Below are 20,907 nucleotides of genomic sequence, written 5' to 3' on the forward strand. Positions count from 1 at the left end.
GCCACGACTGTCGTGTCCGTGGCAGGAACCGGTCCCCAGTAGAGAAATATCAACCGCAACTAGCTCAGTTATCAGTGAAGCATCCGTGTTTCAACGAACATCTGCTCGGTTGAAAGCCACTTCCCCTGTTGTTGCATACTCCACAGACGCTCGTAAAGGCGACCTGGTGGCTGATTGGGTTGAAGGCATGAGATGTAAGATGGACCGGGCCGATTGGATATCATTATAGCATGAAAAGACCGATAGATTCTTCTTAAATATGGCTAGTGCTGTCGACAGCAAATGCGAAGATGTCGATATTTCGCTCGCATGACCTAGCTTTACCGACTGATAACCTTTTGTGCGCTTGAAACCCATCAGGCTACCGTACTCTGGGTTAGATGCTTCTGTGTTAGTTTTCCAATTTATGATTATCTAAAAATTTACAGAAGGTATGGCGGCGATTGGTCTAGTATGAAATTATTACTCGATTGAAAATAGTGATGCCGGCTATCTGCTTGACTCCGCCATCGGCCCTTGAATATCCATGGTCGGCGGCCTCCGATAGGTAGCACGCGTTGTTCGACAGGGTCTAAGCTACCCCACCACCCCGCCATAGTTCCGTGTTGGTCTCATACATCTTTCCAACAGCGGTCGATTCCTCGTTCTTTTTGTCAATTCATCCAAATTCTAGCTTTGAATCTTTTCAATTACCTTCTGATAAATTGTCAAACTCTACACCATGGCTCGTTCAATCCCAATTGAGGAAATCGATTCCACATTCAAGTCAAAGTACACAGGTATGATACACTTGGAATATGTACTCTTGGTGTAATTTTTTTGACACTGTTTAGACCTTATATCTGCACCTCTCGGTTCAAAAGTGCTATCCTTCAGCGATGAATACTTTGCTGCAGCAGAAAATCTGATAACGCCAACTCCACCAATCCGTAAACCGGGTGTCTTCGTCCATACCGGAGCCTGGTACGATGGTTGGGAGACGCGCCGCCACAACCCAGAGCCTGCAGACTGGGTCGTCTTGAGACTGGGTACTGCTAGCGGAAAAGTGGCGGGTATTGAGATTGACACTGCCCATTTCAACGGCAACCACGCTCCAGAAATTGTGGTTGAAGGCGCTTTTATCAGTAATGAGAAGGATGAAGAGGAAGTTAAGAAGCCAAGCTTTGCAGGCTGGGAGACCATACTGTCCAAGCAGGAATGTGGACCCAGCCAACGGCATGGATGGCTGCTTCCCAACATCACGGAAAAGGCATACACTCATGTTCGGTTGCTCATGTACCCAGATGGTGGCATTGCGCGTTTCCGCCTGTACGGCGTTGCTGTTCCTGTCTTCCCTCAGTCAGCAGATGCTGTCTTTGAGCTCTCTGCAACAGTCATGGGCGGCGTTGCAACATCTTGCTCTGACCAGCATTTCGGTACAAAAGACAACCTGCTCCTTCCTGGCCGCGGAAAGGACATGGGCGATGGCTGGGAAACGAAGCGCACACGTGGTGAACATGTTGATTGGACGATTGTAAGGCTTGGAGCAAAGGGCGAGATTGATCACATTGTTATCGACACTGCGCATTTCAGGGGCAACTTCCCACAAAAGGTGCAGGTGTTCGCAGGTGCTTTTGACAAAGACCCCAGTCACGACGATGCAGGATGGACGGAAGTTCTGGCCCCGCAGAAGTCGGGCCCAGATACAGAACATGTGTACAAGGCTGAGTTGAAGGAATCAGGCAAGGGGTACACACACGCAAAACTTGTAATTATTCCTGACGGCGGAGTGAAGAGATTCAGGGTCTTCGGAAAGCGGGTTTAGGGGTTTAATGCTCTAAGACCATAGATAAAATTCACTGTTATCAAGGCTTAAGAAATATTATTTACATTCAGAAAAAATGGAAGACGTGTGAAAATATATGCATGGCTGCAACATGACATATAGCCGGAAACAAACACCCGAAAATAGTTTACTTTCCCTCTAGCGTCTCGGAAGGGCGTGCTTATGTACATACGTACGTGGGGTAGGGGATCTCCATGTACACCTCGGCTTAGAGGATGGCATCACTGCTGTTCTTACATCTGCCTCAGCTCACCGTTTGCGAGATCAATTGAAGAGGATACTAGCGAAGATGTCACAACCAGCATGGCTCCTGGCTGCACTTTACATCACACCAGTTATCCTGGTGTGCTATTATCTCTTCGGCCGGTCTAGTCCGTCATCAGCCACAGTAAAAGCGCTACCAGAGATGGAGATATCAGAGGTACGTAGATTCGGACATCCTGTTCACTCATGATGTTCATCTCGAAATTGAGCGTAGAGGGTTTTTAGTTGCTAACAACCAATTTCAACAGATCTACGTGTACCCGATTAAATCGCTACGAGCAATCAAACTGGCTTCAGCCATTGCAACACCACATGGCTTTGCACACGACCGTAAACCCTCCTCTCTTTCTTTCCATATCACTCTGCCCAAGGCTTGAGAGAATCATGATCTAGTATCATTCTCTCAATACCATCCACATGCCATGAATAGCAATCCAAACAACCTACCTAACCAAAAAACTCCAGGCTCCTTCATGCTCCTCGAAAAAACACCCACAGGCTACAAAAACATGGCCGTAGCATCCTACCCCCAAATGACGCAATTCCTCCAAGAAATCTCCCCACCGCCCGACAATACTTCCAGCAGCAGCACCGCCAACTCCACCCTCACAATCCACTACCTAGCCCACGGCTCCACCGCCAACCAATCCAGCCTCACCATCCCCCTCACCCCCTCAACTTCCACCCTCCCCACCCTCGAAATCTCCCTCCACGACAGCCCCACAACCGCCTACCGCATGCCCCCATCTTACAACACCTGGTTCAGCACCTGCTTCGGCTTTGACGTCGAACTCGTCTACCTCGGCTCTCACCGCCGCTCCCCACGCTTCAGCAACCTTGCCCCATCCTCCCCTGCTAACCCAGCCGAACCCAAACTCTCCCACTCCCTCACCTTCACAGACTGCGCCCCTTACCTCATAACCTCCACCCCTTCCCTCTCCTCCGTCTCCTCACGCATCGCTTCCGAAATGGACATTACCAAATTTCGCCCCAACATCCTCTTATCCGGCGCAAAGGAAGCGTGGGACGAGGATTTTTGGTCGCGCATCTGTATCAAGAGTGCAAAGGAAGCAGCAGCAGCAGCAGGAGGAGGAGAAGAGACAGAAATAGCGCTCCTGCATAATTGTGTGAGGTGCAAGAGTATTAATATTGATTATGCGACGGGGAAACCGGGGGAAGGGGTTAAGGGGGAGGTGTTGAAGAGGTTGCAGGGAGATCGGAGAGTGGATAAGGGAGCAAGGTGGAGTCCGGTGTTTGGGAGGTATGGGTTTTGGGTTGGTGGTAGTGGTGGAAAAGAGAAGGGGAAGGAGGAGGTGGTGTGGAGGGTTGGGGATAAGGTTAGGGTTACGGGGGTGAATAGGGAGAGGACTGTTTGGAGTGAGTTTTCCTCGATATTTGCTCAGTCTTCTAAATCAGTGTTTTTACTGACGTTGCTTGACAATAGGTTGGCCGAATCTTGGGTAGTGAGTACAAGTAGGGCGACGTCAGAACTAGCCATCCTCAACATTTGGAGTAGATTGGCAACTCAGACCAAAGACACAAGAGTTGAAATAGTGTTGAATGTTATATTTCTTTAGCTACGTTACTATTGGACATCTTTAGTATGATGATAACTTGAAGTTTGGGGTACTTTGAAAAACGTCCCAACCTGACCTGAATTAACGCCGTGCTCTTGCGGAAAAACCCGTCTAATAAAAACCAAACGCTCCGACCCAGAAAGACAGCCCAGGCGTGGTCAGCCGGCATCCGCTAATGATGCGCACAGAGAAGGTTTATGGCTGCCTACTTCCTTTCTATATGACGCCCTTTTGAATAAACGCCGTGGCGATGTTGAATTGATTGAATTTTGCATGCATTTTTGAGACGAAAGCCATACTTTTTGATAAATGATGCGTAAGATAAGAAATTTCTACCAGGTTTCCTATATGCAAGTTAGTGTCTGTTACATCCGATTTATGAGTAGCCAAACTTACAGCAATATACTGGCCGTCTTCCTTCTTCTTGGCCCAGAACTCCTTCGCTTGTGCCTCACTCATGCGGCCCTTCTGCATTGCGACGTCGATCAACGAGGCTTCGACGCCTTCGCCCATGCCTTTACTAGAGCCACAGACGAAAATGCGTCCGTCGAGTGCATTGATGACGAACCATACAATGTCAGCTTGCACCTTGACCTCGTCCTGAACGTATTTGACTTCGTTGGAGCCCCCGGATTTAACCTTTCGGCTCTGAACGACTTTCTTGATTTCGCGCTCGTGATCACCCAGTTCGCCAGAGTACAACTCATCCAGCATGGAGTCTCGCACACCTTGGATAAGCCAGATCTTGTTGGCGCAGTTGGCGTTCTTGAGCCTGTTCAGAATGAAACCTCGGAAGGGAGCCATTCCAACACCAGCACCAATAAGAACCATGGGTCCTTCTCCGCCAAACTGCTTGGAAAGAGGGTTTGCCATAAGACCACGGAACATGGGCACGCGGAGATCGAGGATGCTACGAGGGTCGACGCCTTCATTCTCAGTTCTGGTAAAGGCATGGGCCAGGCGTTCCATGAAGCCACTGCCAACACCAGTGCGGACAGCGCCGTCAGCATGCCAATCGGGTGTTTCATGAACAGTGACAGCCATTTCGATCAGGCGGCGAGTTCCTGGGAGGCCGGGACGAGCCGAAGAAATGTGGGGGTCGTTTGAAAGCGAGTAGAATCGTGGCATCAATTGGGTAAGGACGGAAAGAAGGTGCGGTAGTGGTGGCTTGGACGAAGGAAATGCACTGAGAAGCTGCGCAACGGTAAAGTGAGAGCTGGTGCGCAAATCACAGAAAGCAGCCTGTCCTTGGGCAGAGCAGAGGTAGGTCAAGATCTTCTTCTCGTTTGGTGCCTCGGCGTACTCAGCCATGACGCGGAGGAGGTTCTTGGTTGGGGGATTTGACTGGATATCCGTACACCAGGTCAGAAGCTCGCGGCGAGTTGTGACGAGTTCGCGTGGCTGGTCTTCTCCCCAGATAGTTGGCCATCTTCCTGAAAAGGTCTTGAGCGTGACTGGCTTCTCCCGGACAAACTTGGGAATGCAAAGAATGTCGAATATCTCGTCAACCATTTCCTGGGAATTGGGCGGGCAGATACCAACAGCACCACCAACCTTGAAGTCGACTCCTCCCTCATCTGGATAGTCGGTGACGTCAATATCGAAGTGAATTGTGCGCTTCTCCGCGCCTGGCTTGGTCAACTCGCGTGCGTGGTATAGCGGGGCCGAGTAGACTTCGTATGGCGGGTGTGGCTGGACGTATTTGGGTGGCATCTTGTGTACCTCGGAGACATACTTGGTTTCCTTGGATGGCAGAGGATCAAAGGCCATGTTGACGGGCGGGAGTGGCATTGTATCTGTGAGTTGACTGTCGAGGGCAAGTGGACCCAACTTGAGATTGAGAGTGCGGAAAGCATGGTTGTCCGGAATGACGACAGGGACGAAGTTGGGCGACGAGGAATCAGGAGCCAGTGTCTTGAGGAGACAACATCCTCCGCCACAGCACTGGCTGATGAGCTTGGTGGCCGTCTCTCCCTCGCCCAGTATCCGTCTGATATCGTTTGGGTTGTCCGAAATTAGCGTCGTGGATGCTCGCCGAGGTCGCGACTGCTCCGCCAGGTTGACCGAAGCCGCGGGCAGCTCTTGCAGCTTATCGATGACCTCGTCGACAGCCTGATCGGGCTCGGTGATTGGCGTCATGGGAGCCTCTGAATCATCGCTGCTGTGCGTCCATGCTGTGGCGTCGCCCGAGGACTTTGGTGAAATATGTTCGGACTCCGAGTGCGACTGCTCCTGCTCCGGCCGCAGTGACAATTGAGGGATATCCCTGGGCTCTGAGGGGATCGGATCTTCAGGGTGTGAGGTAGATGTGTGTGGTATGGGGCTTGCCATGGTGGATGTCGAGGAAGCCATGTGTCGGCGTGGTGGAGAGGAAAGACGAAGGAGCGGCGTGGGAATCGGGGAGTTGACAACGGGCACTGCTAGCGCGAACCATTGTTATTAGCAACATGTTACTCATGCGTGCGAAATCATGTCCAAGCTGAGCAGCGGTTTCAGTCGGTCAGTGAGGACGCGCATCCTCGGCTGGTTTGCTAAGCTGCGGGACACGGACGTGAGGACAATGTGGGGGAGTAAAGGGTTATCTGATGCTTTTTCCATGCACCGCGGAATTTGTGCTTATCAGATGGTGGCATCACACACAAATTCAATACTCACCTCGACTAAATGCTGACCAATGAGCCCGCGCAAGCGATGGCCACGTACTAGATCCCAGGACAGACAATGCGATCGGAGCGGAGTGAGTGGGACGTAGTGTAAGGTAAAGTCTGGCGGTAGGTGAAGGTATGCGCATGAGGGAGAAGAATGGTGGTGACGAGCCCATCTACCCTCCGCGCCCGGCCGCTTTTCCCTACCTGCTACTGCCGATCAACGACGCCGCCTCCAAGGGCTGAGATGACCAGACCAGGACTTGCTCTGGTGCCGAATGACGCTTGTGCGGGCGCCCACCCGATCTCATCGCCGAAGCCGGTCTGGTCTGGTTGTTCCCGGCCTGACCCTGCTTTTTCCGACACAAGGGGTACATGCACATGGAAGAAAGTAATCGCTGATCGGCTACTTTTCTCCTCTTCACTATCTCCTGACCATGGTGGTCCAGCTGCCCTTCATGGCGCCACCAGCAACTGACCGCTACCCCTATCAATGTCTGGCAACTCCGAGTGCAATTCTCCTCGGCCTATAATCGCGCAAATCTCCAAACACAAGCTACCACTGTCAGATGCCGGTTCGATGGGCTTGGCGACTATTCCATCTGATAACCACGGCCTCAGACCCAGGCCCCACCCGCTGCCCTCACAAAACCCTGCCACCATGCTGACGCCTGCATTTTGAAGCCTGCAAATCCATCAGTCTTCTCCCCCACATGTACCGCATCCATCCCATTGCGGAATGATTGCGTTTTGCCGCTAGAGAATCGTTACGTCGTTGAGCCGCCACCCACGTCCACCCTTAGCTTTACCTCATCAGGATATGATATTATCCAGACACCCCAGCCCGCCAAACTTGACGAGCGTAGCCTCCCCCACCTAGTGAGACTGGCGTTGCAACGGGCTGACTGTATAACGCTGTGGTTGTATCAGCACACAGGCACAGGGTCTAACCTTGCTATGCGTCGTGTTCCGCCAAGTCGAAAGAGCGTTGAGAAGAACGGTTTTGTTAGCGGGTCCGGACTAGTTCGCCACCGGAATGTGGAGGCCTGATCTCTTGAGACGACATCTTCATGACGCTACCGGATTTCCCCTCCTCTGGATGATGCAAACATATGCATATCTTTCGCCAGTTGCTCATCTTTGCTCATTCGGCAAAACGCGTGTCTTGGAATAGCTAATCATGTCAGCAACAAAATCATAAAGTAGTCTCACCTTGAGCTGTTCAAAGTGTTATGCAGAAGCATCAACTTATTACTAACGGACGAAATTTATCTTGTTAACTTTACCTCATCACAGGGCGAAGCATCATATCTAATACACATCTTGCATGCAATTGTTGCAAAATCGTTCTTCAAATGCTAGCCTACTTGTATTGGCAATTTTTCTTCATTACATCCTCAACAACACACATCCTCATTAACCAAATGCATTAAACCCATCCAACTCAACCTCTCCTCTAGTACTTCCCACTCTCCCTAACCAACCCCTCCTTCTCATTCTCCTCTTTCCCCCTCAACGCCCACGCAGGCGCCTCATCTACGCCCTCCTCCTCCGCCTTATCCCCCTCCTCCTTATTCTTATGCACACTACTCGGCAAATGCTCCGCAGGCGAATACACTGTAATCAGCTCCAGTGGCTGTTCCCCCTTCGTCACAAACTGATGTTGCATCCCCGCAGGCACAACAACCACATCTCCCGCTGTTACCTCCTGTTCTTTCCCCGCCACAGTCGCTAGTCCCCGGCCTGATGTGAACAGTAAGATCTGATCGACCAGATGTACTTCATCGCCTATCTCTCCATTCACTGGAACTTCCATAGCGACGATCTGGCCTGTGTTATTTTCGTCAGCATCTATCTATTTTTTTGAAGGAAGGAAGGAATGAGCAAGTAATAGAAGGAGAAGAAAAAAACGAACCGTAAAGCCCCGTATGCAACACCGTTCTAAAATCCCCAAAACTCCGCTTCTCACTCATTAAACCGGGGAAATACACCATTTCGTGTTTCGGCGGCGCATCCTCTCTATTCCCGACTTTCTTATATCCTTCCATTTTCTTCAGGCATTGCGGTAGCAATGCAGGACTGCTACTCTGAAAACTCCGTGTAACGAGGTAGACGCGAGTCGTGACGGGTTTGGCGAGCGACGAGCGCGATGAAAAAGAGCTGGTGGTAAGGCGGAGGGGAGTCTGGAGTGAGGTTTTGAGCATTTGAGAAAAAAGTCACCAGGAGTTTGCTGGCTGTTGCTAGCGTTTATGTTTTTTTTCTCTTTCTAGCGAGACAAGGGGGGGTTGATTATATGTGATTAGGGAAGCGTTATACATTCCCCCCCCCCCCCCCCTTCGCGTCACAGGGCTAAGGAGCGTGGCTGGTAGGGTGAGACTGAGTAATTGGTATATATGACGTCAATATTGCGATGGAGAGATATTGACATGATGGCCTTTTCTTTTCAGATGGAGACTAGATGGATTGGATTCGAGACTAATACGGGTGTCATGCCATGGGGCGATCCCATCTGAGTGGTGCTGGTACCTGATTAAGTCATCGTAGTGCAGGGCAAGGGCGGGGGCGGATTCACAAGACTACGGGGGCTAGCGGATGGGCTCCGCTTGATGCGACATGCTGAAGGAGCAAGCCATTGTGTATGTATATATTAGCCTGAGGTCTGGACTTGTCATCATAATGCATGTAGCCTATTTCACATCTTATGGCCTATATTGTCGTCTCGCTATTAATGATATCCAGGAAAACGCTGAAAAGGCTTTTTTTGAGAAAAGCAACCATGAGAGGAGAATAATGTTCAATTACACCCAACACTCGCATGTGCGAGCTCTAACAAGATAATGTTGTTATAAAGGTCGTTGCCGCCAAGACAGTCGGCGAGTAATGTACAATGACAACTCCTAATCATCCAGCAAGCGATTGCCCATTACTTGTTGGGCCTCTCATGCCTAAGTTATATTCCTACACATCAAGTCTCGAAACCTCGAGACTAGTACTGGCGTTGAGGCCCAGTATGGCTGGTGGGCCCAGCTACTGCTTAGAGTCTTTTGAGACAAGTTTACAGGAAACCTCCTGCTTGCTTCATGAAAACGCCGAAGAAGCCTCCCCGCCACCAGCGTCACTCTTCCAGTATGAGCCTGAAACATGGCAATCCGTCTACTCATTTCTGGGTGCCACAGCCTCGTCTTTTTCTTCCTCAAGCTCCCGTTCAATCTCCTCCTCTTCAGTTGGCTTTGAATTCTTGACCTCTCGGGTAGGAACGTCACCACCGCTCATTTGCCATTCCATAAGCTTGTTGAATGCACCCTCAGGGTTGGAGCTAAGCTGCTCATAAGTGCCCTCTTCGGCGACCCTGCCATCCGAATCAATGCAGATAATACGATCGGAACGCTTGATAGTAGAGAGACGATGAGCAATGCTGATGGTTGTGTTGTTCTCTTGGAGAAGCTTGTTCAGTGCCTGGTTGACAAGCGTCTCTGACTCGGCGTCCAGGGCACTTGTTGCTTCGTCGAGGATCAGAATGTCGGGCTTCTTGATCAAAGCCCGTGCAATGGCAATGCGCTGTTTCTGGCCTCCCGAAAGCTGTGTGCCTCGGGCGCCGACATGTGTTTCAAGGCCATCGGGCTATGCTAGTCAGCGAAAGATCTAGAAAGAATAGGATTCTGTACTTACGAAATCACTGATGAACTGGCAGTTGGCCTTTCGTGCCGCTGCAATAATCTCAGCACGGGTGGCATTGGGCACACCATAGGCAATGTTCTCAGCAATGGTTCCAGAGAAGAGAACAGGCTCTTGTCCGACGTAGCCAATCTTTCTCCGTAGTTGTTTCGCGTTCAAAGTAGTAATGTCTCTTCCATCAATGGTAATGACACCCGAGGTTGGGACATAGAAGCGCAAAATCAGGCTAGCAACAGTCGACTTTCCAGCACCGCTAGGCGCGACAATGGCCACGTTGGTGCCCTGTTCAATCTTAAAGCTCAGGTCCTTGAAAATGGAGACCGCTGGCCGGGTGGGGTAGCTGAATGATACGTTCTTGAATTCGATAGGACCACGTGCGGACCTGACAGGTAGACCCTTGGTTGGTGAGATTGTCGGGTTGCGATCTTGAAGCTCAAACAGACGACTGGCAGCGCCGACACCCTTCATCATTTCGCCGTAGAAACCAGATAGACCGACCATACTGGAACCAGCATACACGGTGTACATGAGGAATGACGAGAGTTCACCAATCGAAATGACGCCGTTCTTGACCATATTGCTGCCAACGTAGAGGATAGTAATGATGGTCAAGTTGCCCATAAGACCTGTACTTCCGTAAAAGCTTGCAGCAACAACAGCCTCCTTCTTTCCCAGGGCGAATATTCTCTTGATCTGACGGTTGTAGCGGGATGCTTCCTGGACTTCGCCAGCAAACGCTTGGCTAGTCCTGACGTTGCCTAACCTTTCCTCGGCAATCTTGGTCAGAGTACCTAAATTCTTCTGAATTTTTCGACTGAGATTTCGTAGAGATCTACCACTGAAGAATGCGACAAGGGCAACTGGAGGAGCGATCAAAGCAAGAATACCGGTAAGCTTAAGACTGACAAAACCCATCATGGCGAAACCAGCTGCACCGCTGACGAGTGCACGCAGACCATCGGACAAGTTCTGTGTGATGCTCTTTCCAACAATGATAGTGTCTGAACCAAGGCGAGAGATGAGATCTCCAACCCTGTTCGCATCGAAGAATTCGGCATTCTGGATAAATGTCTTGCGGTAAAGCTGTGATCGCAGACGGGCGACGATGCGCTCTCCGACAATTCGCAGAATGATGATACGACCAAAGTTGAATGCAGCACCGGTGGTCAAGACGCCAGCGAGTGCAAAGTAGAATAGCGAAGGGGTCATTCCAAAGAGTAAGCCATCGGTGTTTTCTGTCGAAGTCGCAGCGTCCAGGATTTTTCCAATAGAGAAGGGTACCGATAATGAGATGCCGGACCCGACGAGTAAGAATATGAATGCCCAGGAGAGGGAGCCTAATTCAGGCCGTGCAATGCTGATGAGCCGCCAGATTTCCTTCATGCCGCCGGGTGTACCTCCAGATCCAGAGCCATCCTTGCTGAGTTTCGCACTAAGATTGACCTGCTTGGCTTGAGCTGCCTTTTCGGACTTTGCAAAGCCCTGCTCCGCCTCTGCTTCGCCGTCGTGTTCTTCGAGATCCACAATGCCTTTTTCTTTAATTTCGTCCTTGTAAGATTTACGTTGTTTTATGATTTTGTCATTTCCCGATGCTTCGGATACATGTCGGGACGCATTGAATAGTCGGATTGGGTGTTGTAGGCCATTGTGGCGGATAGTCCCCGCAGTTGCGAATCGAGCCAGGGAAGGTGCGAGATGGCAGGTCAGATTCGGCGCACCCCTCGCGACCGAGGAATTGGGTGTCGGCTTCGTAACGATTGATCTCGATGATATCGGCTTGACCGTCGAGATGCGCGACTGTATTTGTGAGAAGAGAGCTCCGTTGCCGGGCCCATGCCAGGCTTTTGCGGAGAAAGCCAGCGGGCCGCGCATGGCTTGAGACAGGTAGACGAGACGACTACCGGGTTCTGAGGGCGGATTGAAGCGATGTCAAGGCATTCGTCATGGTGGTGGATGGGCTGGCGTGGGAGGGGACGACTTCGGAGACGCTGATCAAAAGTTCGGCGTCGCTGATGACGACAGGACCGCCGCGTCGATCTTGCGCCGACACGTGCCGCGGCTACTACATTTGATTACCGACAACAGACAAACACCTTTATTTCCTTCAGATACAGATGTGTATATGATGAATATGAATAAGACACAAATAGCGACTAAGCTGCGCTGTGTAGACCGTTGGTAACTGATTCACACATAGCCACAATCATGGTCGCCGTGCGGGTTGACTCATCTTCACTCATGCAAGCAAGAGGCGCAAGGCCCGCCGTGTACAAGACATGAGCAGCTTCTCTATTTCAAGAAGACAATTAACATTCTTGCGGTTTTTCTCATTATCCTCCAAGAACAACCATCTCATTTCATATCTCACGATGGCTTCAACTCCTGGATCCCCATCAGCAATTCAGCTGCACGGAGCGACTCTCGAAGGCGGAGGTCAATTAGTCCGTATCGCCCTTGGTCTCTCTGCCCTCACCAAGAAGCCAATCAGTATCAATAACATTCGTGCAAGACGTTCAGGTGGCGGTGGTCTCAAGGCTCAACACTTGACCAGCGTCCAATGGCTCGGTGAGGCCTCCAACGCGCACGTTACGGGCGCAGAACTAAAGAGCAAGGAAATTACATTTTCTCCAAATACCACTGGCGGAATAGGCACAATTCTTTCTGCAGGAGAAGTTCGCATTAGACAGTCTACACCCGGAAGTGTCAACCTCGTTCTACAAGCCATACTCCCGTATCTCCTCTTCTCGGGGGCATCCTCACCACTACGTGTTCAAATAATAGGAGGAACAAACGTATCCAACTCGCCATCATGTGACTATATAACACAAGTCCTGCTACCAACACTTGAGCTCATCGGTATACCACACATCACTACTAACCTGCACTCGCGAGGCTGGTCTCAAGGCACGACTAGTCTCGGGAGCGTCACATACACGATCACCCCCTTGACCAGCACACTTTCATCTTTCCAACTAGTAAACAGAGGCGAAGTGGAGCGAGTAACAGCCACCATCATCGCCCCCAAGGCCACCGAACGTCACTTCCGCGAAGAACTAAACGTAATGTTCGAGCGTCGCCAATCCCGCTTCTCCACCAGCAATGAAGTGGATGTACAAATCACATTCGAAGACTCGCACCATGAAAAGAGATACTACCTCCTCTTGGTAGCCACCACATCTACCGGCATGAAGCTAGGTCGCGACTGGCTGTACGATCGGGGCGTGCGAGCAGGTCAACAGCCGCAACAAGTCGTTGCCGGTATTGTGAAAACGGTGTCGGATAATTTGCTATCGGAGATCGAACATGGCGGCTGTGTAGACGAGTATCTACGCGATCAATTGGTTGTTTATCAGGCACTTGCGCAGGGGAAGAGTGAAGTATATGGAGGGAAGAGGAAAGATGAGCTTGTAAGGCCGAGTTTGCATGCGAGGACTGCGCAGTGGGTGGCAGGGGAGATACTTGGAGTTGAGTTTGATGAGCGGGGAGGGTGTGAGGGAATTGGATTCGTGCCTGGCAGCGAGGAGGAGTTGGTACGGGAACTGGATGCACTTCATGTTGCGGATACGTAGATAATCTTTCTATGCTATAGATAGGGTATATATTTCCTCGTCACTCCCGTATACGTCATGATTCACTCCAAGTCCCTCAGGACCTATCGCCCATGCTCTCTCAACCACGCATCTAAATAGCATACCTAAAATGCTTCGCCTGGATATCCGTCAAGTCACTGAACCCATCTATAACCGCCTGTTCATCCTCGCCAGTCCCCCACAGGCGATCCTTCTTCTTGTTCTGCCATGTCATCCACGCGGCCAGTACGCCCGCCACAAGTATCATGGCGCAATAACACACAATCAGACCCGTAAGGGCTGAAAAATACCTCGGTGCCTCCCGTGCAAGGAAGAGGTTCGCTCCGGCGATATTCCCCGCGGCGTAAAACACAAACCACATTCCGTTGGCCGTGCTGCGCTTCGTGTGACCCGCGATATTCGTCGTGAGAAGATTCCACGATAGAATGACGGGAGCACCAATAAGGTACTGCAACCACGTGCATCCGACGAGGCTCCATCGCTGAGACAGCGGCGTAAGTCGAATCCCCAGAAGTCCTCCCAGCGGCGGCAGACAAACAATAGCCAGGATAAGACATCGCGTATTCCTGAAATATCCCGCCGCCAGTCCGCACAGCGGCACGATAACGAACTCGATGGCGCCAGTGGGAAGTTGCAGCAAAGTGGCATAAATGCCACTGAACCCAAACCCCTTCAGGAGCGACGACGAGAAATTCGACACACCCCCATTAATAACACCGCACCCCAACCCAATCAACGCAATACACAGCACCTTGAAATCAAGCACCGCCTCTACTGCCTGCTTCATGTGAAACTTCTTCGTCTTAACCCCAATCATATTCCCCGCCACGCGATCAATCGCCACAATCCTCTCCTTATGCGTCAAGAACTTGGCCGTGGCAGGACTATCCGGCATAACCGCCAGAAAAACAAACGACCAGACGAAATTCATCAGCCCAATCACCAAGAAAATAAGCTGCCACGTCTTGATATGCGGGGAGTGCGCGTGTCCCAGACCGTACCCGAGTAAGGCGCCAACCATGGTCGCTATACCGTTGAAAGCCAGAAAAACACACATGCGAAGCGGTTGCTCGGCGCGCGTGTAAAACATACTCACTATATTCATAATCGCGGGGCTAATCGACGCTTCGAACATTCCCAGCAGGAAGCGTAAGGCGAGCATCCCTGCGTAGTTTTTTGCCGCAACATGACAGCACAGCAGTAACGACCAAACCAAGATCATGGACCCCGTGTATTTCGAGACGGGAAGACGCTGAATCAGATAATTTGCAGGCAGCGCCCAGAACAAGTATCCAAAGTTGAAAATCGCAGCGACCCAGCTGTAGCGGTTACCATGGAGGTCGAGGTCCGGAGTTAGCGTGTAGGCGTTTGCATAGTTGAGACTGAGTTTGTCAAGGAATTGAATCATATATGTCATGCAAATCTACCTTTCTCCATCAGTTTTTTTATATTCTTTTCTTCTCTTTCACACAATTCCTGTTCAACCCCCAACGAGAAAAAAAAGAAAGGGGAGGGGGAGGGGGGAGGAAAAACGTACCATGGGCATAATAACCCAATCAATCTTCCTTAGCACAACCTTCCTCTCCGCCTCCAACTCCTCCCGCGAATACCGCTGAACTTGAAGATACAAATCCGCACCGATATCTTGCATCTGCTTCGCCGCACTAACATCCCCTCGTTCCACGCTGGGCTCGCGCACACGCGCTACGTCGTCGTCTTCTTTCTTTTCCCCCATTTTTTTTCCGCTTCAACTAGAAAACCCCCAAGGCTCCTTGGGGGGAGGGCCGGGTGCGGGTGCGGGGCCGAGAGAGAGACAGAGAGACAGAGAGAGAGAGAGAGAAAGAAAGAGAGAAAGAAGGCGGAGCAGCTAGAAGAAATGCTCAATGCAACAACAACAACAACAACCCGACGTCAACCTCAGGTGCTACGTAAGACGTAAGTAAGTAGTAAGTATGTAGCTAAAGTCCCAGTCCTAGAAAAGAAAAAGAAACAAAAAACCAAAAAACCCCCAACCTTTTCCCAACTCACTTTATATATGTATATATACCCACACTTAACACTGAAACTCGGCCGATAACCCGGGTCGGAGAAAGAGGAAGGCGTGTCTATCTCTAATTTTTCTTGGCATGAATAGGTAGGATTCGTGGGTTATCGTCATATCTCACTATCTTATCTGGGGCGAGTTGCCATGTTGAGATGTTTGCACAATCAATGGGCGGGGGGGACGCATCCATGCGGGTCCCGCCATTGGTGTCGATCCTTTTTTGTTTTTCGGCAATGTTGAATCGGGTATCTCCGGTTAGAGTTGCCGTGGTTGGGAGGGGGTGTTTAGCCGTTCCCGACGTTCCTTGACTATTACTTGCTAGGTAAAAAGACAAACATTGCTTGTATATATGTGGTATTGATCTTTGGATCGGGTTTCCACTGCGACTGAGTGAATTGTTGTGGTACTTCGCTTTGTATATGTTTGATTCTGCTTCATCGCATTTACTAGCTTTCAGGTGGTATATAAACTGAGCCTTTCCGACTAACTGTCGTCATTGACAATATACACGGCACAACGAGCAGCCCAAGCCGTAGTAGACTTAATATCTACTTCCACAGACCATACGGTCCCGTCGTGAACTTCCAGAGCTTGACCGTTCCGTCCTCACTGCCCGTCGCATAGAGCTTTCCATCGGGCGAGAAGCTCGCCGACCAAATAGGCCCATGGTGTCCCTTGTTCGTCTCCAACTCCTTCTCCTCATCAAAGTCCCACACTCTGACCCACGTGTCATTCTGGTTGCTACCACCAGTAACGAACTTCCTCTCTCCGTTGTGCAGTGCTACACTGGCGAGTTCGTATGGTGTCTTGACGCTCTTAATGAGCAAGCCCGGCAGTTGACTGTTGAAAAAGTAGGCGCTGTTTCCAGCAGCTACGCTCAATATTCCATCCGAGGAGGTGTTATCCAACTCGCATGAACCCACAGTACCCTCTACCGCGTGCTCTCCAATGGTCGACTCCTGTCGCAGATCCCACCACCGGATCTTCTTGTCCTCCGATGCTGTAATTATGACGTTAGGGTCCGACGTCCACACTATCGACTTGATGGTCCCTGTATGAACGCCAGCGCCAATCTCGAAGCTTGTCGCGTCGCTGCGTGACAGGTCGTATATCCGCAGCTTCTTTTCCATTCCACCGGTCGCAAGGATCTGAGGGTGAGGTTGATTGGGGAACGCGACCGCACGGACAATGTGATTGTGGGCGAGGGTGTGTAGCGCTTCGCCAGTATGGGTGTCCCAGACTTTCCTGTGAACCGTTAGTAACGTCACAGGATAATAGAGGAGAATGCATACGCAGAGAAATCTGCTGAAGCTGTGGCTGCCAGCGAGGCGTTTGAAGACAGTCGCGCTTGCCAGACTGCGCCCTTGTGGCCCAGAAAAGTGCCAATCCAGTCACCTGTTATACCATCTCGGAGCATGGGATTATTGTCCTTGCATGCTGATATAATGTAGTATTGGTCTTCGTCCAAGAGAGACGAGAAGTGGATGTGGGGGACAGGTCTTGAGTGACCATGGCAGGTGAGGGGCACTACCTTTGTTGTCTCGGGCATTGCGAACAAACAAAGGCTTTATGTAGCTCTCTTCTAAAGTACGAACTTGGCAGGATTTGTGGTCGAACTTGCAGATGCAGTGAACTTTGACGTGTGAGAGCGGAGGCGAATCGACGAGTCTCTGTGCTATCGCAGACAATATTGAGCCAATCTAGACTGAACAGACGGGGTTCTAGCAGTTCAAGAAGACAAGAAAGAGAGTGGGGTTTGCAAAATATTCGTCAATAGGTCGTAACGTCGTGAAAGTGGTATCCTCGCGAAATCGCAGCTTCATGGAGAGCGATTCGAGGGGGAAAGTGGAATCGACCGTTGGTCAGGGTTGCTTTACTAGTGCCGGAGATTTCCGCTAAGTACAGGGGAGGCTTGCTAGCCTTACCACATGCGCAACGGAGGTTTCACCTACAAAGTCTGGACCGTATCTGGTATTCACTTTGGACACTTTGCAGGAAACTGCGGCTTTTAAGGTTTATTTCCTTCCTTCAGTTTCACCATAAATACATCACTTGTACCAATCGACCGGTTATTGGATCTTGTATTATTTGTTCATGTTTGAGAACTCTATAGAAATAACGCAGTGGTCAAACTTATGAATCAAAGGTAAAAGCAGTACCACTGTGAACTACTTGATACTGGGTAGCCTCACACGACTACTCAGAAAGAACATATCAGGCTTGCATGCAATTACATTCCACCTCTTCACATTATGGAGAAATTGTTCGTCCATCCCAAGGGCCCAAATGCCTCGAAGCCCGTCGTCTGAACATTCTCATCGTCACTCGCCTCCCATCCAAAGAAATTTTGCAGGTCATCAAGATTGAACATGGGCTGCTCAAGCGAATTAGGCGCACTGGGGGACGAGTATATTGGATCAATCCGGTGCTCTGGTTGCGAGTTCATGCCATGGCTTGCTGTAGACGATTGCTCGCCTGGAGCAAGTGCTGTAAATGGGTAGCGAGTAGTGGCGGTCCGAAGAGTTGACGGCGAAATTGCTGATAATATCTCTTCTACACGGGGTATCATGGAGACAGCAGTATTTCGTTGCCGTGGCGTGCCTTCTGTCGGCGCGGGGGCTCCAACGATACGGCGTGCTTCGTTTTCAGACGAATCTTGAGGTGCAATGTAGTCGGCCGAATGTCCACGAGCAAGACTGTCACGCACAGTCTCTAGCCACTGCTCCGAAGTGATACACAAGGACTCGGCGAGGGGATAAATAAGTGACATGTCTCTCAGCGCCCGGTTGTTATGCTGTACTAACTCGACAGTACGTGCAATCACAGTTCCAGTGTCGGGTTTGGATACATCCAAGATCCTAGCAATGTAGTAAAGCATGATCCTGTTGCTGTTATACACGAATGAAGGCAAGATCGAATCCGCAAAGTGCTTAACCCCATGCTGAAGGATATGTGAGGCCAGCACTGACATGCGCTGTGCATGTTCGAAGCAGACATCCTGTAGATGGCCCACAAATGCCTGCTGGTCTGGGGGAAAGACAAATGGTTCCTGGTTCTTGAAAAGGTCAGGGAGAGCGATTCGATGCACGTCGCACATGACGTGGTGGTACATGCAATGAATAAGAAGGAGAGCACCTAGCTGGTGGGTTTCTCGTCGGATGTAGATGTTGTCTGCCGAAAAGTCTAGCCAAGAAGGCAGGCTCTGTCTCCATAGATGTATATCTTGGATCAATATTGCGAAGCCTGAGCCTGGGAGCCAAGGTGGTTGCTCCTCTTCCATGTGCTTTACAAAGCTATGCAAAATTAGCACTGATATTGGCAAGAAGTCACACGTGCTGTGACTTACCGTAGCACTCTTCGCCATATACTAACAATACGCACATAGTATGCTGCCATACCCAAATTGTCGCTTGGTTTCTCTGGAATATCTTCCTTGGCGAGGAAATCCAGCAATGTGCCTTTCTCGAGCCGTTCTGTAATACATGGTATCTGTAGTGAGAACTGTCGCTCGTTGCAAGGAAGCTGGATCTTGAGGTCTTTTTCATTGAGTATAGTGAGATGGTCGACGCCGCTGCCAGCCCAGACGTCGATCATATAACATGCCCACATTAGCCGTCTCCGAGACTCCCTGACAGATACCTCGTTCGGGCTTCCCCCGACTTCTTTGCAAAGCACATCTGGCGATATCTCGTTGTTCAATTGCAAAGCATGCGCCATACGTATCACTAGACCGGTAAGAAGAAAGGAGCCAGCATAGTTACCCGTCCTTGCTTCATGATCGTGGAGGAGGACCAAAACTTTGAGTTTGGTAATTGAGATGGTACTGTAGTCAGCAAAGAACATCTCTTCAGCGATCTTGGCCCACTGGGTTCCAGCCGACTGTATCAAATCTTTGGTCAAGGGCGAGTACGACTCATGATAGTCTAGGGCATAGAACCGAGCACCCAATGCACACATTATGTGTAGGAGCGCCTGATCAGATGAGTCTACCAGCTGGCCCTCGTCCAACATCCGAATGAACGACGGCTTATGCTCGAACGCGAAGACTCGGATAGGGTGAACATTATTGAAATACGCGTCTAGCAAAGCATGAAGTTTGTTCTTAGGCGGTAGTTGCTTTGTGAATAACCTTTTTGCTTCTTTCAGTACAATGTAATTCCAATTGATGGTATTCAAACTCACCACAACAGCCCGGGCGGGCACCCAGGTACAGCAGTATCATTTCCCAAAACTGAACCAAGCATTTCAAGGCTAACCGGAGAAGGCTGTGGGCCATGAGGAGATATCATTACTAAGTTTTCCTGTGTACTTAGTGCAGGAGTGCTGATACTCTGCACCCAAGCTGGCTCGTTGTGCTCCGCATCGTAGATACAAGTTGTCCGGCGTTGTTGGCACCTTGTGCAGGTCGGTCGTTCGCCAGAGCATTTGACCTTTGAATCTCTGCAGGGAATACAAGACCGGAAGGTCCGTTTCCTCTTGATTCCGACTACTGGCTCGTAGCCTGGGTTTGATCTTTTTACTGCTGCCGATACACCGCCATTTTGGACACAGTCTAGCTGAAGCCTCTCGCAGTTCAGACAGCCGTTTGGTCGCTCATCGCACTTGACCTGTGGAACTGTTAGATATGTTGGCGTGTAGAAGTTAATTCACTCTTTTGGGGGTTTTTTTGATAGTGCTAGGATGAGATGTTTGGGTCATACCACTACACACACGCAACTGCATAGTGGTTACTCTCATGCTTTCCATGCATATCGCCGTAAACTCCGCCACGATGCAAACTAGCTAAAAGGAAACAATAAGGATAAAAGCAACGGAACGCGAACGCCTACCTTTCTCGCGCGACAAGTAGTACAGGCTATCCGAGCGCCGTTAGCTCAGGTACCGCAGTATTAGAAGGCGGCAGAGTCCATAGTACCTACCATTAATCGGTCGTCTACGCTTCTTATTCGTCGCGTTCGCAGACGGGGCGGTTACTTCCGGCGTGTCCATTTATGCATTCGGTTTGTCGCTCGGATTGTCGCATCCTCTGTGAAGCTGGGGGTTGCAGAGGGCGACAAGCGGGACACGGCCCAGACTTAAGGCAAAATATGACGTGCTGGAGGGCGCGGATTGGCTCAGAGTATGGGGCTTGGCGGTGCCGTCATGCTGTGTTGGGACATGGCGCTCAATGCGTAGACACACCAGCTAGCCACTTGGAGGGAATCGACACCGTCCTCGATCCTAGCCTACGCCTTACAAGCCATTATCCTGATTCGCGATCCAAGTCTAGTGCTCGACCACCAGTATC

At 50.5% G+C, this 20,907-nt stretch overlaps 10 protein-coding genes across 10 annotated transcripts; 4 read left to right on the forward strand and 6 right to left on the reverse strand.

Annotated features, from left to right (window-relative positions):
* Positions 1-721: 721 nt before the first annotated feature.
* Positions 722-1,804, forward strand: COCMIDRAFT_79326 (uncharacterized protein; the record flags this gene model as incomplete). The annotated part of the gene is made up of 2 exons (XM_007683982.1): positions 722-779; positions 834-1,804. 2 exons carry the CDS (start codon positions 722-724, stop codon positions 1,802-1,804), a joined length of 1,029 nt encoding a protein of 342 aa, XP_007682172.1.
* Positions 1,805-2,114: 310 nt separating this feature from the next.
* On the forward strand, positions 2,115-3,553 carry COCMIDRAFT_79928 (uncharacterized protein; the record flags this gene model as incomplete). The annotated part of the gene is made up of 4 exons (XM_007683983.1): positions 2,115-2,246; positions 2,338-2,419; positions 2,555-3,466; positions 3,534-3,553. 4 exons carry the CDS (start codon positions 2,115-2,117, stop codon positions 3,551-3,553), a joined length of 1,146 nt encoding a protein of 381 aa, XP_007682173.1.
* A 445-nt stretch (positions 3,554-3,998) lies between these two features.
* On the reverse strand, positions 3,999-5,997 carry COCMIDRAFT_14 (uncharacterized protein; the record flags this gene model as incomplete). The annotated part of the gene is made up of 2 exons (XM_007683855.1): positions 3,999-4,010; positions 4,063-5,997. The coding sequence occupies 2 exons, from the start codon at positions 5,995-5,997 to the stop codon at positions 3,999-4,001; spliced, it is 1,947 nt and encodes a 648-aa protein (XP_007682045.1).
* Positions 5,998-7,767: 1,770 nt separating this feature from the next.
* On the reverse strand, positions 7,768-8,359 carry COCMIDRAFT_79718 (uncharacterized protein; the record flags this gene model as incomplete). The annotated part of the gene is made up of 2 exons (XM_007683984.1): positions 7,768-8,162; positions 8,227-8,359. 2 exons carry the CDS (start codon positions 8,357-8,359, stop codon positions 7,768-7,770), a joined length of 528 nt encoding a protein of 175 aa, XP_007682174.1.
* An 839-nt stretch (positions 8,360-9,198) lies between these two features.
* On the forward strand, positions 9,199-9,453 carry COCMIDRAFT_58562 (uncharacterized protein; the record flags this gene model as incomplete). The annotated part of the gene is made up of 1 exon (XM_007683985.1): positions 9,199-9,453. A coding segment is annotated over one exon (255 nt), but the record flags the coding sequence as incomplete, so codon positions are not given.
* Positions 9,454-9,464: 11 nt separating this feature from the next.
* COCMIDRAFT_79766 (uncharacterized protein) lies at positions 9,465-11,858 on the reverse strand (the record flags this gene model as incomplete). Its single annotated transcript, XM_007683986.1, has 2 exons — positions 9,465-9,932; positions 9,981-11,858. The coding sequence occupies 2 exons, from the start codon at positions 11,856-11,858 to the stop codon at positions 9,465-9,467; spliced, it is 2,346 nt and encodes a 781-aa protein (XP_007682176.1).
* Positions 11,859-12,355: 497 nt separating this feature from the next.
* On the forward strand, positions 12,356-13,555 carry COCMIDRAFT_17 (uncharacterized protein; the record flags this gene model as incomplete). The annotated part of the gene is made up of 1 exon (XM_007683856.1): positions 12,356-13,555. The coding sequence occupies one exon, from the start codon at positions 12,356-12,358 to the stop codon at positions 13,553-13,555; it is 1,200 nt and encodes a 399-aa protein (XP_007682046.1).
* A 112-nt stretch (positions 13,556-13,667) lies between these two features.
* COCMIDRAFT_79518 (uncharacterized protein) lies at positions 13,668-15,311 on the reverse strand (the record flags this gene model as incomplete). The annotated part of the gene is made up of 2 exons (XM_007683987.1): positions 13,668-14,999; positions 15,114-15,311. The coding sequence occupies 2 exons, from the start codon at positions 15,309-15,311 to the stop codon at positions 13,668-13,670; spliced, it is 1,530 nt and encodes a 509-aa protein (XP_007682177.1).
* An 857-nt stretch (positions 15,312-16,168) lies between these two features.
* Positions 16,169-17,169, reverse strand: COCMIDRAFT_79319 (uncharacterized protein; the record flags this gene model as incomplete). The annotated part of the gene is made up of 2 exons (XM_007683988.1): positions 16,169-16,865; positions 16,913-17,169. 2 exons carry the CDS (start codon positions 17,167-17,169, stop codon positions 16,169-16,171), a joined length of 954 nt encoding a protein of 317 aa, XP_007682178.1.
* Positions 17,170-17,865: 696 nt separating this feature from the next.
* COCMIDRAFT_79670 (uncharacterized protein) lies at positions 17,866-20,609 on the reverse strand (the record flags this gene model as incomplete). Its single annotated transcript, XM_007683989.1, has 5 exons — positions 17,866-18,913; positions 18,967-19,749; positions 19,803-20,227; positions 20,450-20,475; positions 20,540-20,609. The coding sequence occupies 5 exons, from the start codon at positions 20,607-20,609 to the stop codon at positions 17,866-17,868; spliced, it is 2,352 nt and encodes a 783-aa protein (XP_007682179.1).
* Positions 20,610-20,907: the final 298 nt, after the last annotated feature.

This window comes from Bipolaris oryzae (genome assembly GCF_000523455.1).
Source record: "Bipolaris oryzae ATCC 44560 unplaced genomic scaffold scaffold_0, whole genome shotgun sequence".
NCBI lineage: Eukaryota > Fungi > Ascomycota > Dothideomycetes > Pleosporales > Pleosporaceae > Bipolaris > Bipolaris oryzae.